Source organism: Cervus canadensis, chromosome 26 (genome assembly GCF_019320065.1).
Source record: "Cervus canadensis isolate Bull #8, Minnesota chromosome 26, ASM1932006v1, whole genome shotgun sequence".
NCBI classification, from domain to species: domain Eukaryota; kingdom Metazoa; phylum Chordata; class Mammalia; order Artiodactyla; family Cervidae; genus Cervus; species Cervus canadensis.
The window spans coordinates 51,491,295-51,506,717 of NC_057411.1; the positions used below are offsets into that span (position 1 = coordinate 51,491,295).

At 47.0% G+C, this 15,423-nt stretch overlaps 2 protein-coding genes across 5 annotated transcripts in view; one reads left to right on the top strand and one right to left on the bottom strand.

Moving 5' to 3' along the window:
- The first annotated feature begins 842 nt into the window (after positions 1-842).
- On the top strand, positions 843-2,372 carry LOC122428443 (nuclear receptor-binding factor 2-like). 2 transcript variants are annotated; one of them, XM_043448474.1, is made up of 2 exons: positions 843-1,071; positions 1,157-2,372. In XM_043448474.1, the coding sequence occupies exons 1-2, from the start codon at positions 987-989 to the stop codon at positions 1,906-1,908; spliced, it is 837 nt and encodes a 278-aa protein (XP_043304409.1). In that variant the 5' UTR covers positions 843-986; the 3' UTR covers positions 1,909-2,372. The 2 variants fall into 2 exon arrangements, with proteins under 2 accessions (XP_043304409.1, XP_043304408.1); XM_043448473.1 differs by having other exon boundaries at positions 843-2,372.
- A 6,503-nt stretch (positions 2,373-8,875) lies between these two features.
- Positions 8,876-15,423, bottom strand: part of RNF4 (ring finger protein 4) — a 32,810-nt gene continuing 26,262 nt past the window's right edge. For 2 of the 3 annotated variants that reach the window (XM_043447759.1, XM_043447758.1), the window contains exons 5-8: positions 12,620-12,629; positions 12,268-12,427; positions 11,638-11,686; positions 8,876-11,062 (exon numbers count right to left, since the gene is read on the bottom strand). In XM_043447759.1, coding sequence (XP_043303694.1) covers positions 10,913-11,062; positions 11,638-11,686; positions 12,268-12,427; positions 12,620-12,629 — 369 coding nt within the window. In that variant the 3' untranslated portion in view covers positions 8,876-10,912. The remainder of the gene's footprint in view (positions 11,063-11,637; positions 11,687-12,267; positions 12,428-12,619; positions 12,630-15,423) is intronic. The other variant, XM_043447760.1, reaches the window with a different exon arrangement.

Consider the following 15,423-nt stretch of genomic DNA (forward strand, 5'->3'; position numbering starts at 1 on the left):
AATTTGCTTTTTGTCTAATATCATTTTCCTAGTCTAAAATAAATATAAAATATTAAATAAAAAGTAATAAGTTACTACCAAAAAACATAAAGTGACCAATGTACATTAAAATGATGTATAACATAGCCACATTTAAGAATGTGTTCCAATATCAAACAGCAAAGTCCAACAATGCAAAACTGCAATTACTTTTGCATCAACCTAGCTGAAGGTTTGTTTGTTTTTTACTTTGTTGTTTTTATTATTATTTTTGCCTAATATATATTTTATTGAAGTATAGTTGACTTAATGCTTCAGGCGCACAGAAAGGTGATTCACTTGTACATATACACATATTATTTTTCAGATAGTAGAAAATATATTATAGGTTATTGCAAGATAATTGACTATAGTCCCCTGTATAATATAGTAAAACCTTTGTTGCATATCTGTTTTTCTTAACTAGAAATCTAGCATTCTAGTTATACTAAGTCAAACAAGTGGAATCAGAACGTCATAAACTTTTTAGTTAGGCAAAAGTTGGTAAGTTTTCTAAAACATATATATTATACATACTATCTTTATATATGTATACAAAAGCTTTTCTACTACACTTGATAAAGACTTGAGAAAAAAACATCAAAAAAAAAAAGATGGAGAAATTAGAAAACATAAAGTAAATGAAATGGGAGCACTGAATATGAAAAAGTGAAACTAGATCAAAGATCATCATATAGTCCAGTTGCTTTTAAACTTGACTGCTCATTAGAAACATCTGGAGCTCTGGAGAAAAAAAGCAATACTTGAGCATTTGTATTTTTCTAAAATTGCAAGATAATTCTGATACCCATTTGGATTTTAAAAAGTGGTTGCGGGGCCCGCGACGCGGCGCCGGAGGAGGAAGTGGTGGGGTTGTTGCTCCTCCTGCGCCCGCTGCTGGCTCTGGGGGCGCGGAGTGGGGCCACAGTCGCCGCCGCTGCGTTCGCGCTCTCCAGCTGTTCCCCTCCATGTGCCCGGGCTCCGTCGCTCCCCTTCCTCAGGCCGCCGCTTACCCCGGGGTCTATGGAAGTAATGGAAGGACCCCTCAACCTGGCCCATCAACAGAGCAGACGAGCAGATCGTTTGTTAGCTGCAGGGAAATACGAAGAGGCTATTTCTTGTCACAAAAAGGCTGCAGCATATCTTTCTGAAGCCATGAAGCTAACACAGTCTGAGCAGACTCACTTATCACTGGAACTGCAAAGGGATAGCCACATGAAACAGCTCCTCCTCATCCAGGAGAGATGGAAGAGGGCAAAGCGGGAGGAGAGACTGAAAGCCCAGCAGGGCACAGACAAGGATGCAGCTGCCCAGCTTCAGGCGTCTCACAGACCCTCCGCTGAGGATGCAGACAGCCAGAGCCCCCTGCTCTCTCAGAAGTACAGCCCTTCCACAGAGAAACACTTGCCTGAAATTCAGGGGGTCTTTGACAGGGATCCAGACACACTACTATTTTTACTTCAGCAAAAGCAGGAGCCAACAGAGCCGTGCATTGGAAGCAAAGCCCCAAAAGATGATAAAACAATTATAGAGGAGCAGGCCACCAAAATTGCAGATTTGAAGAGGCATGTGGAATTCCTTGTGGCTGAGAATGAAAGATTACGGAGAGAGAACAAACAGCTAAAGGCTGAAAAGGCCAGACTTCTAAAAGGCCCAGTAGAAAAGGAGCTTGATGTAGATGCGGATTTTGTGGAAAAGTCAGAGTTATGGAGCTTGCCACCACATTCAGAAACTGCAACAGCCTCTTCAACCTGGCAGAAGTTTGCCTCAAACACTGGGAAAGCCAAGGATATTCCAATACCCAATCTTCCTCCCTTGGATTTCCCATCTCCAGAACTTCCCCTCATGGAGTTCTCCGAGGATATTCTGAAAAGATTTATGAATAATTAAAATGGAAGGCCATAGAAGAGGTAAAGAGAGGAAATAATATGATAATACAGATAATCCAGCAAAAATAAAAAAGGGAAAACCACGTGCAAGGGTAGTCCCGGAGATGCTGCACCTGGCATACTGCAGAGAAGAGGCATTGACAGGACTTGGCAACAGTCACTGTGAAACATGTTGCGTGTCTGATTTACTGACTCAAGTTAATGATTCCAGACTTGGCAGATACTAAACTGTTGGAGGTTCACTTTCTCCTGATACAAACCAAATGGCTACCTGGAATAATTTTTTTCAAGCAACAATTATTTTTCTTATCTTCAGGGTTAAAATGTATAAAAGTATGTTATGTGTAATTAATCTATAATGCCATAAATGATAATGCAAAACCTAAATAATATGGTTGCCTGAGGGGCTGCCTTGTATCTGAAACATGCTTTCTATCATGCGTTGACTATATGCATCTTGTTATGCACATTTCCTTTGTCTAATAAGGTGTGTAAGGCACACCTTTCTAGAAGAAACTGTGCCACACTTTGCACTACTCATAACATAATGATAACCTCAAGACTATCAGAAGAAATATTTAAATTTCCATTTATGAAGAAAGGAACCAAATTATTAGTTATGCTTTTTTTAAAATTACCAGTTTACATAATTAATCAGGGTGCATTTTAAGTTCTAACTTTGTTTATTGTGTAATGCGTCATTTGAAAATATCAAGGAAATATCCTTTTGTTTTTAATGATGCACGAGTGGAAGTAATGCTAGTCGGCAGTATTTGATTGTAATAATAAAGTAATTGTATTTAAAAAAAAAAAAGTGGTTGCAAGTTTTCCTATTAAACGGTAGTTTCGGTGATACAGAATTCTATTATTTTTCTGTTGACCATTCATGATACAATGGTATTAAGTGAGTAATAGTTACATAATCACAATAGTAAAAGATGTAAAGATGTTTATCAGTTTTCACAATCAATAGCCAAACAAAAAAATAAAAGAAAATTACAAGTGCAAGGCATCATGGGAAGAAGATTAACCTAACAATATAAAATAGCTACATACAGTTTGGGGGATCAAGCAGAGTGATGTGATGGAACTGTACACATAGGCATGTTTTCATCCACACGGCCAGTCTGTCTTTTGGTTGGTGCATTTAAGGTAATTATCAGTATGTATGATCCTATTACTGTTTTCTTACCTGTTTGGGGGTTATTTCCTGCAGGTCTTTTCCTTCTCACGTGCTTCCTGCCGAGAAAAGCTCCTTCAGCCACTTGTTGTAGTTGGTTTGGTGGTGCTGAAACTTACCTTTTGCCTCTCTGGAGAGCTTTTGACCTCTCCATCAAATTGGAAGGGGTCTTGCTGGTAGAGCGTTCTTGGTTGCAGGTTCTTCCCTTTCATCACTTTTGACTACTATGGGTTGGTGTGTTCCTCCTTGGGTTTATCTTGCCTGGGACTCTGTGCTTCCTGGACTCGTTTATTTCCTTTCCCATGTTTGGGAAGTTTTCAGCAATTATCTCTTCAAATAATTTCTCAGGATCTCTTTCTTCTCCTCCCGGGACCCCTCTGATGCCAATGCTGGTGTGTTCAGTGTTGTCTCAGAGGTCTCTCAGGCTGTCTTCATTTTCTTTTCATTCTTTTTTCCGTATTCTGTTCTGTGGCAGTGATCTCCACCATTCTGTCCTCCGGGTCATTTATCAGTTCTTCTGCCTCAGTTATTCAGTTGATTCCTCCCAGTGTGTTATTCATCTCTGGTTGTTTGTTCCTTAGTTCTTCTAGGTCTTTGATAAACATTTCTTGCATCTTCTCCACTGTTTTCCCAAGATCCTGGATCATCTTCACTATCATTATTCTGAATTCTTTTTCTGGAACATTGCCTGTCTCCACCTCATTTAGTTGTTTTCCTGGGATTTTATCTTGTGCCTTCATCTGGGACATAACTTCCTTTTCATCTTGATTAATGTTCTGTAATATGGTTTTTGTTTTAGTCACTCTGGGACTGTGCTGCTTCTTTTTCTGTCTGCCCTCTGACAGATGAGGCTGAAAGGCCTTTGTAGGCTTCCTGGTGGAAGGGACTGGCTATGGGAAAAACTGGCTCTTGCTCTGGTGGGCCGGGCCTTGCTCAACTCTTAGTGTCTGTTCTTTCCTCTATTGTTTTCTAGTCTCAATTTCATATCTCTGCTTCATCATCTTCTATTGCTTTCCATCTGCTAGCTTTAGGTTTAGCTTGTTCTTTTTCGAGTTCCTTAAGGCATCCAATTAGATTATTGATTTTATCTTGCAATGTAGAAATTTATAGCTATGAATATCTCTCTGAGCAGATCAAAAAGCAACAGTTAGAAACAAACATGGAACAAAGAACTGGTTCAAAATTGGGAAAGGAGTATGTCAAGGCTGCATATTGTCACTCTGTTTATTTACAATATACACAGAGTACATCATGCAAAATGCCAGACTGAATGAATCACAATCTGAAATCAAGATTGCTGGGAGAAATATCGACAACCTCAGATATGCATGATACCACTCTAATGGCAGAAAGCAAAGAGGAACTGAACAGTCTCATGATGAGGTGAAAGAGTGAAAAGGCTGGCTTGAAACTCAGCATTATAAAAACTGACTGGGAGAGAGGACAGGAAGGGGCTTCTAAGGTGTTGATTAATAGTTTCTTCTTGCAGTTGGTTGTTTCATGAACATTTGCTTTATGGTAATTCACTAAACTGTACTTTTGAAGTAATTCCATGAAATATGCTTTGAAACTTTTTAAATTTAATTTTGGCTGCACTGCATCTTCGTTGCTGTGTGGACTTTCTCTAGTCGTGGCAGACAGCTGTCTCTGGTTGCAGTGCGGGGGCTTCTCCTTGCAGTGGTTTCTCTTGTTGTGGAGAGCAGGCTCAGTAGTTGTGGCCCATAGGCTTTGCTGCTCCCCAGCATGTGGAACCTCCCCCAACCAGCTACTGAACCTGGGTCCCCTCAGTTGGCAATCAGATTCCTAACCACTGGACTACCAGGGAAGTCTGAGGTATGCTTTTTCTATTCTCTGTCTCACAGTGCATGCTAAGTTGCTTCAGTCTGTCCGACTCTATGCAACCCCATGGACTGTAGCCTGCCAGGCTCCACTGTCCACGGATTCTGCAGGCAAGGTTACTGGAGTGGGTTGCCGCGGCTTTCTCCAGGGGATCTTCCAGAACCAGAAATCAAACCCGCGTCTCTTATGACTTCTGCATTGGCAGGCTGTTTTTTTTCTTTTTGCCACTAGTGCCACCGAGGAAGTCCATATTTCACAGTATAAAAGGCCTTGAGTAAAAACCTTAAACATTTAACAACCGTAAACATTTCATAAAAGCAAGGGTTAAAAACAGGGAGGGAGGTTCATAGGGAAGGGGATATACATACACATACCTATGGCTGATTCATGTTGAGGTTTGCCAGAAAACAACAAAAATCTGTAAAGCAATTATCCTTCAATAAAAAAAGAAAAAGAAAAAAGGGGTTAAAAACAAAAAAAAAGCAAGGATTAATACTTTCTGGAGGAATCCACCTTCAATCCAGATCTCAAAGAATTTTCCGATAGTACACCAAGTTAAATGGGTTCAATCTAAGGGAGAAAAAAGTTCACAAAATATACCGAGAAGGATGTCACTATTAGAGCCAGCAGGAATAAAAGGCCTCAGAATTAGATCCACAAAAACTGTGGGTACTGGAATTAACATAAATGTGGAACTGACAAATCTCTAAGAAAACTTATTTAAAATAAAGGGAAAGCATAAATTAGTATTAATGATAAAAAGGTGCTGCAGAAACTAATTAGTTTATAAGAGAATATTTTCAACTTGATACCAAACTCTTACAAAAGGATGAGATACACAATTCGTAGAAACCTATAACTGATTTTAAATATGAATAATTCTGAAACATTAAAAAAAAAAAAGATCAGGTCTTCACTTGTGGTCCAGTGGTTAAGACTCCATGCTCCCAATGCAGGTTTCATAGCTGATTAGGGAACGTGCGCCTGCATGCCACAACTAAGAAACAGCAGAGGCAGAAAAAGAAATCTGCATTTTAAAATCTTTGATAGGTCAATGTAACTTGTGAACATGTATTTTTAAAAACCCTAAACCAAACATTTGGATCATAGAAAAAGCAAGAGAATTCCAGAAAAATATCTACTTCTGCTTCACCGAAGTGAAGTGAAAGTCGCTCAGTCATGTTCAACCCTTTGCGACCCCATGGACTATACTGTCCATGGGATTCTCTGGGCCAGAATACTGGAGAGGGTTACCATGCCCTTCTCCAAGGGGATCTTCCCAACCCAGGGATCAAACCCAGGCCTCGCACATTGCAGGTGGATTCTTTACCAGCTGAGCCACCAGGGAAGCCAGTAGAGTCTGCCCACAATGCAGAAGACCTGAGTTTGATTCCTAGGTCCAGAAGATCCCCTGGAGAAGGAAATGGCAACCCACTCCAGTATTCTTGCCTGGAAAATCCCGTGGACAGAGTCTGGCAGGCCACAGTCCATAGGGTTGCAAAGAGTTAGACACAACTGAGCAACTACACTTTCTTTCTGCTTCACTGACTACACTTAAGTCTTTTGACTATGTGGATCACAAGTTGTGGAAAATTCTTAGAGATCGGAATACCAGACCACCTTACCTGCCTCCTGCGGAATCTGTATGCATGTCAAGAAGCAACAGTTAGAACTGGACATGGAACAGCAGACTGCTTCCAAATTGGGAAAGAAGCATGTCAAGACTGTATATTGTCATCCTGCTTATTTAACTTATACGCAGAGTACGTCATGTGAAATGCCGGGCTGGATGAAGCACAAGCTGGAATCAAGATTGCCGGGAGAGATATCAATAACCTCAGCTATGCAGATGACACCACCCTTATGGCAGAAAGTGAAGAGGAACTAAAGAGCCTCTGAAGAAAGTGAAAGAGGAGTGAAAAATCTGGTTTAAAACTCAATATTCAAAAAGCAAAGATCACCGCATCCGGTCCCATCACTTCATGGCAAACAGATGGAGAAACAATGGGTTAGTGAAAGACTTTACTTTCTTGGGCTCCAAAATCACTGTGGATGGTGACTGCAGCCATGAAATTAAGACCCTTGCTCCTTGGAAGAAAAACTATGACCAACCTAGAAAGCTTATTAAAAAGCAGAGACATCACTTTGTCGACAGAGGTTCAAATAGTCAAAGCTATGGTTTTTCCAGTAGTCATGTATGGATGTGAGAGTTGGACCATGAAGAAGGCTGAGCACCGAAGAATTGATGCTTTTGAACTGTGGTGTTGGAGAAGACTCTTGAGAGTCCCTTGGACTGCACGGAGATCCAACCAGTCCATCCTAAAGGAAATCAGTCCCGAATATTCATTGGAAGGACTGATGCTGAAGCTCCAATACTCTGGCCACCTGATGCAAAGAGCTGACTCATTGGAAAAGACCCTGACGCTGGGAAAGATTGAAGGCAGGAGAAGGGGACTACAAAGAATGAGATGGTTGGATGGCATCACTGACTCAATGGACATGAGTTTGAGCAAACTCCCAGAGTTGATGATGGACAGGGAAGCCTTGCGTGCTGCAGTCCATGGGGTCACAAAGAGTCTGACACAACTGAGTGACTGAACAACAAAACCAAATAGTGGCAAAATAAAGAAACATGTAAGTCAATAAATCATGAACAAAATGGATTTACCAAAGAAATGCAAAGCTGGTATACACTGAAAAAAAAAATTAATGTGAAACATAGTATTAACTGATCTCAAGGGGGAAAATATCCTGTATCCCAGTACAGGAGAAAAAGAATCAATAAGGACATACATCCATTGTGGATAAAATAAAACAGAAGTAAAAGACAAACTCTTACCTCATGCTTGGAAAAGGAACCTTCCTTTCTTGCTAACTCTCTTACAAGTCCAGCAAGAAAGAGAATGTTCCAAGAATTAGACCAAGTCACTGAAGATGATATGGCCGTGAATGTAGAGGATTCAATAGAACCCAGAGACTTACCAGAATAAAGCTTTGGCAAGGATGCTTACACAATATACAAAAACCACTATGTGCAAACAACAGAAAAATGTAGTTAAAACACAACTTAAGTTTCTAAAGTAAGAAACCTAGAAACAAGACCGTACAGTAGGCAGCTTTGGGGACCCCGCTGCTGTTAACCCTCTCACGGGACGCTCCTCTCCTCCCAGGGCCTGCTGAGGACGGAGGCCTCCTGGATCCTGGCTTCAGGACCACTGCTGGGTTGTGGTGGCCACCCAGGAAGTGTGGGGTCAGTCAGAGCCTCAGGCCTTGGGAGGCCCGTACCCCGGGAGGGCGCGGGCCTGAGCTCTGCACTCAGGAACCGTTCCTCTTTGCCCCACCTAGACAACGCGACTGAACAACAAGTTTTTGTCTCTGGTGGTCTCCTGTGGAAGGCAGGCCTCTGAAGTTCACCAGTCGTGAGCCCCTGAGCCCCAGGCCTCCAGCACGTGAGCCTGCTCCATCTCGGGACCATGAGACAGGAGTGGAGAAGGGCACACAGGAGAAGGCCAGCTCTGCCATCGCTTCCCCTCTGGAGACCTCAGGCCCATCCATCCTTTCAGCTTTCCCAAGGCACTCACAGGCACGCCATGCCCTCCTGGGTCCCCTTTCCCACATGGAGGACAAACCATGTATGGTGGCTGGTGCACTAGGTCCACACTGCTCAGAGCTCCACTCCTGGGCTGGCACTGGCAAGTCGGAGCAGATAACCCGCAGTCAACCTCACTTAGGGGCTGAAGTTAAAATTCTGCTCGACTCACGGGTCCGACCAAGAGTGACCTCTTACCTGCTGGTGTCTAAGCTGGTACATGACAAAGCCACCTTCCCACACATGTGTGCCCCAAGATACACACAGCTGGAGGCAGACAGGAATCATGTACCTTGGGCATGGGTGTGGGCTGAGAGGTGAAATGGATCCCGATGAGTAAATGAATGCACGAAAAAGGTACCTGGTTCAAGTTAATGATTTATTTTCACCTGTAACACTAGCAGAGAAGTCAAAAACAGACTGACAGACATGGATAAAGTTTATAAACGGAACAAAGAAAGATCTGAACTATGTACACTGAGGGAGAGAAAGGGATTTTTCCATATCAACTTTTCCTATTTTGCAATTTCTGAATAGTAGAAACTAAACATTTTCCCCCAGTTTAGTATGAAGGAACACAACTTTTATGATCAACCATTTGTCCTTAAGCATAAAGTGTAAGAGATTTTGGCTGTATGGTTGTCCTGGCTTCTGAAGTCTGGGTATTGTTAGAACATTTAAAAAAAAAAAAAAGAAAAAAAAAAAGGAGTGTTCCATGAAGCCCTGAAGGAACTTCATGGGGACACTGTGTCTACTCAAAGGGCCGACAGTGCCCGTCACGCTGACGAGAACTGATATCCTGCCTTCCTCGACTGTAAGGAGAAAATAGTACTTTTATCAAACCAACTGGAAGTGAGCCAAACAGTTATAAAGTCAGAATGAAGCATGAATTTTCCTTTCACAGAGGAGGGACACTCCTTCGGCCCTGTTTAAAGTGAATTCTGTGCTGAGTCCCTGCTCCTCCAGAAGGAAAAACTGAAGGTCAGTTATTGCTAGCAACGCCAGAGGAGACCCCCTTCCATCTTGAAGCTGTTTCACACGGAAGGCTGTGGGTTTGGCTTGAAGCCCTCTGAGGAAGGAGGGTGTGGAGGTGCAGGCGGCAGGCTCTGCAGGGCTTCTCCCCCGGGAGCCACCCCTGGGCCACTCTGCCACCTCCTTGAGGACCAGAGGCTCTCACACCTGGAGTTGAGCAGAAGGGTGTTATCTGGGCCCCTGGGGAGGAGGGGCCACAGAACTTTGCCACCAAAATCTAAGGAGCAATCGAAGCCCAAAGGATCAAGGCCCAGTGGCCAGAAGAGCAGCTTCTGCAATGAACGTCAGTTGCGGGGGTGGTGGTGCCCAGCTTGAGTCTGGAGAGCCGAGCTTTGACTTGCAGGTGGCTGTGACTTGGCCAACAGGATGGACGTGGGCAGCTGATAAGGCCACAATTATTGCCACCGCCGCCTGGGTCTATGCTTGAGTAGACATTAGGCAGTGGGAACTGAGGACCAGAGGGCCTATGGTAAACACGGGATGATTTTTATCAGAAAAGAGGACGCCCGGCCACGTGCCTGCCCCACTGTGACTCCTACGCCAGGTGAGCTCGGGCGCGGGTCCAGGTCCTGAGAACAGGTGGTGAGCAGGACGGGGCAACACAGGCACTGCTCTGCAGGTGACACGAGGCCCCCCCAAGGACACTGAGAGTGCTACATCTCCTGGGCTGCTGAAAAGGAGGCAAAGAACGGGCTTTATTGCACATTTCGTTCTTAGAAAACTAGGGATTGCCCTGCCAAGGCCTTGGTGATCTGCAGGAACCTCTGACATCGATGTAGGTGGACTCATGGGTGGCCTCTAAATCACAAGGGATGGAAAACAAAGTCCAGTGGTTGGTCTTTCCGGGGCCACGCTTGCTTCTGGGATCCTCAGACTGGATGGACCATGTGTGGCTTGTCACTGCGGTGGGCAGATGCCTGGGACGAGGTAGCATGCCCAGGAGAGCTGGGCGGACCTGCATGCTCTCTGACCAGGGCTGGTGCTCCACGACACCACCAGGAGGAAGATGGGACAAACTCTCCAAACAGGGAAAACTTCTTGGCAAACGGGCAGCTTCTGAAAGAGGCTAGAACCATGCTTCTCATTTCCAGCATGCCTGACTCCCTCTCTCCTACCCTGGAACCAGACTACCCAGGAGATGTCGACCGGCTGGGAGGGGCCTGGCTCCAGCTCCACGGCATCCAACTAGAGGTAACAAAAGGATCTAAGATGGGGTTGGAAATAAGAGAGCAGTTTACATACTGGACGTTGATTCTGAAAGTCTTTTTGAGCTCAAGAAACGGGAGGCAGACGAGCCACGTAAGGCGCACAGAGAGCCCGCCAGGCTGTGTCCACTGGTCTCTCCTGAGCAGCTCTCGGGGCACTTCATATGTAAATGGGGTGGTACCGTTTGTGGCTCATCTTTTTCCTGCAAGTTGGGCAAGTGTTAGCATTCTTCAGGGAATCACGGAGGCACTGGCTACAGAAGACGTGGCCACACTCTGTAGAAACAATGAGACGTCCATTCTGCACAATCTGGAAAACATACAAACAGCCTTCAGGTCACGTCTCGTACTGGAGCAGCCGGAGCCCCAGCGTCCACTCCCGCCTGTTCCTAAGATGACGAATGAGCGGGGAGGGGCCAGGGGCTGCAGCAGGAAAGCAGAGAAGGGGGTCTGGAGAACTAAGGATGCTCCTCTGAGGCTCCGGAAGGTACGGGCGGCATCTCTGAGGCCAAAAAACAGGCAGGAGCCAACCTCGGGCAGTGAGAGCCCAAGGTGAAGCCCTGGGGCTCGAGGAACCCCAGGCAGCAGTAGGGCAGAGCCAGAGGACCCAGGGCCACGGAAAACACTCGCAGCGTCTGCTGAGGCCGGGCGGGGAACACACAGGACTGGCACAGGGCAGTGCAGGGAATGAAGGGGCCAGAGTCCAAGACTGTGCGGCCCAAAGAGATGGCATGGCCTCCCTTCACAGATGTGCGCCACGCCATGTGCCAGCCCCCGCATGACTGCAAGACAGGCGTCCAAGCCCACCCGAGAAGCGCTCGTCTCATTCCCTGACTGAAGCAGCCTGAGGCCAGGACCAGGGAAGACGTAGTCGAGCCTGCTTACCTCCGAGTACCCGTCCATGCAGATGGGGCAGCTGACGGTGCCAGAGGGCCTAGAAGCACAGAGCTCACGTCAGGAAAGCAAGCCAGATGGTCAGTTCCTAACGTTACGTGGCTCCATCTAAGCCGCCCATGCCCCCTCCTCACACCCTCATGCCCAAGTGCCACAGCCCAGGCACTTGGGAGGTTGGCAGTCCCATGGCACAGGGGTCCTTGGAGAAAGGGGGGAAGAGAGGGCAAGAGAAAGTGCAGACAACGGGAGTCCCCCCTGCAGCCTCCCTGTCTGGGCAGGGGCTGGCCGAGCACCCCCTTCCTCCAAGCATTCCTGCTGCAGGAGGCGGGGATGCTGGGGCTCACCCTCAGCTACTCTCACACCCTGGTGGTGCCTGGTCAGGTCACAGGGGGAACAGTGGAGCCCAGCCTGGGATCCGCCCGCCACCCAGACGCTTCAATAAGCCCTTTCTGAGCCCAGGATTGAAGCATTTGCCGAGGGGCCGGGATTTCTAACACCCTGCCTCCGCCCAACCTCTTTACTAGAAACTGGAGAAAGAAGGGATCCTCACTCCGGGGACAAGGGCCCGTGTGTCCAGAGGCTGCTTGGCAGACAGCCTGCCCCCAGCACGGCCCCTGGTACCTGAGGCCCACAGCTGCCTCTTCCCTGGCGCTTCTGGGGGAGTGGGTGGTCACATACACGTCCTTGTCCCGGGCCAGCTCCTCCTCGTCACTGCTCACTACACAGCTATCAGCGTGGTCCTGGCGCAGCCGCCTGCCGTTCCTCCTTGGCCGCCTCCTCTCTAAGGTTCGAGTCCTCGTTTAAGGAAGGGCCTCTCAGCCCCACCCACCTCGGGACCAGCCCCCCGTCTTCCCAGGAGGAGCCCCCAACCCTGCTGCGAGCAGAGGCGGGGTGAGTCCCCGCAGCAGGCAGGGCTGCCCCAGGGGGTGTTCCCGCCCTCGGACAAACCCAAGGAAGGAGGGAGACCACTCACCTTCAACAATCTTGGAAACAGGAGAAAAACAGAAGAGAAAGACACCGTTAATTTGACATAGGATGTTCTGCACTCTCTAACGCTCTTCCACAATCAGGCCGGCACGTCTGGCTCCCATGCGGGACCCTCAGGGGAGCAGCCAGGCCTGGAGCGGCCGAGCCTGGCGCCCGGCGCTGAGGGCCCCGGAGCTGCGTGGGCGGGCGTGCCGCTCACCGTCCCGGAGCCGCCCACAGCCCCTTCTCAAACAGAGGCCCCAGGGCCACACCGCCAAGGGCACCAGGGGCCCGCAGCCCACCACCCGCCACACAGGCTACTGCCAGAGACGGGGCCTCACTGGGAGAAGGCTTTGCAGGCTTCGTGCTTTACCGACCAGAGGAGGTCAGGCAGGGACCCTGAGAGCAGCACACGCCACGGACTGAGACCAACCTGGCCCTGTGCTGGAGGCGGGCAGAGGCCAGCAGGGAGGACCCACCAGCCCAGGGCCGGGCTCCAGGCCCAGCGGCCTCCTCACGCTTCGCATGCACTGTGGTTCTGACACGCTGAAGTCCCCGGCAGCCCTGCTGCTCCCACTGTTCCCAACAGTATCTGCTCACCTCGTGTCTGTGTCGCCATCCAGTAATTCTCACAATATCTCAAACTTTTTCATTGTTGCTATATTCATCATGGCTCTATCTAATCAGTGATTTCTGATGTAACTACCCTAATTGTTTTGGGGCATCACGAACCTCACCAATATAAGATGATGAGCTTAAGTGATAAATATATACTCTGACTGTTCCAGAGACCAACTGTCCCATGACTTCCTCCCTCTTCTTGAGCCTCCCTACACCCTAGACACAACAATACTGAAATTAGGCCAATCAGTCACCTTACAACGGCCTTGCAGTGTTGAAGCGAAAGAGCTGCATATCTCACTTTAAATCCCAACCTAGAAATTACAAAGCTTAGTGAGGAAGGCACTTCAAAGGTTAAGACAGGCCAAAAGCTAGGCCTTCTGCACAGTTAGCTAGCTTGTGAATGCAAAGGAAAAGTTCCTCAAGGAAATGTGAAGTGCTCCTCCAGTGAATGCACAACGATAAGAAAGTGAACAGGCTTACTGCTGACGGGGTGAAAGTCGGAGTTGGCCTGGACGGAAGATCCAACCAGCCACAGTGTTTCCATAAACCAAAGCCCAAGGCAGAGCAAGGCCCCAACCTCTTCAATTCCGTGAGAACGGAGAGAGGGGAGGAAGCTGCACAAAGTATGAAGCTGGCAGGGGTTGGATCCCAAGGTCAAAGGAAAGATGCTGTCTCTGGCGCATCAGAGTGCAAAGGTGAAGCCGCAACTGCTGATGTAGAAGCTGCAACAAGTTACCCAAAAGAGCCAGCCAAGATCACTAATGTGGGTGGCTACACTAGACAACAGGTTTTCAGTGTAGACAAAACCTCTATTGGAAGGAGAGGCCATTCAGGACTTTCGTAGCTAGAGAAGTCAATGCCTGGCTTCAAAGCTTCGAAGGACAGACTGACTCCCTCATTAGAAGCGTAAATAGCTGGTTGAAGTCAATGCTCGTTTACCATTCCAAAAACTCTACAGCCCCTAAGAATGGTGCTAAATCAACCCACTCTGCCTGTGTGCCGTAAACAGAACAACAAAGCCTGAATGGCAGCACATCTCGTCACCACATCATTTACTGACCATCTTAAACTGACACATACTGCTCAGAAAAAGATTTCGTTCAAAACATTCCCTCTCACTGACAATGAACCTGATCATCCAAGAGCTCTGATGGAGATGAACAACGAGACAAATGCTGTTTTCTTGCCGAGTAACACAACATCCTGCAGCCCATGGATCAAGGAGTCATTTCAACTTTCAAGTCTTGTAATTTAAGAAATATATTTCTAACCCTACAGCTGCCATAAACAGTACTTTCTCTGATGGATCTGAGCAAAGTAAACAAAAAACCATATGGAAAGCAGAGATATCACTTTGCCAACAAAGGTCTGTATAATCAAAGCCATGATTTTTCCAGTAGTCATGTATGGATGTGAAAGTTGAACCATAAAGAAGGCTGAGCACCAAAGAGTATGATGCTTTTGAACTGTGGTGTTGGAGAAGACTCTTCAAAGTCTCTTGGACTGCAAAGAGATCAAACTAGTCAATACTAAAGGAAATCAGTCCTGAATATTCACTGGAAGGACTGATGAAGTGCCAATACTTTGGCCACTTAGTGCAAAGAGCTGACTCATTGGAAACAACCCTCATGCTGGGAAAGATTGAGGGCAGAAGGAGAAGAGGACGACAGAAGATGGAGGTTGGATGGCATCACCGACTCAATGGATGAGTTTGAGCAAACTCAGGGAGGCAGTGGAGGACAGAGGAGCCTGGCGTGCTGCAGTCCATGGGGTCGCGAGGAGTCAGACAACACTTAGTGACTGAAAAACAAATGAATACATGGTGGCCAGAGAGCTCCCTTCACTGGTGATGACTATGTCCCCATGTTCAATGGAAGAAGAGTTTGGAGTAAGACTTCTTGCCCAAAAGACAAAAAAGAATGGACCCACAGCCTGGCCTCCCAGCTCCATGCCCTTCCTGTGACCCTGAGTCACCTCCTAGCTGATGGACAATAACATAATTTGTTCAGTTCAGTCGCTCAGTTGTGTCTGACTCTTTGCGACCCCATGAATCACAGCACGCCAGGCCTCCCTGTCCATCACAAACTCGCGCTTACTCAAACTCACGTGCATCGAGTCAGTGATGCCATTCAGCCATCTCATCCTCTGTCGTCCCCTTCTCCTGCTCCCAATCCCTCCCAGCATCAG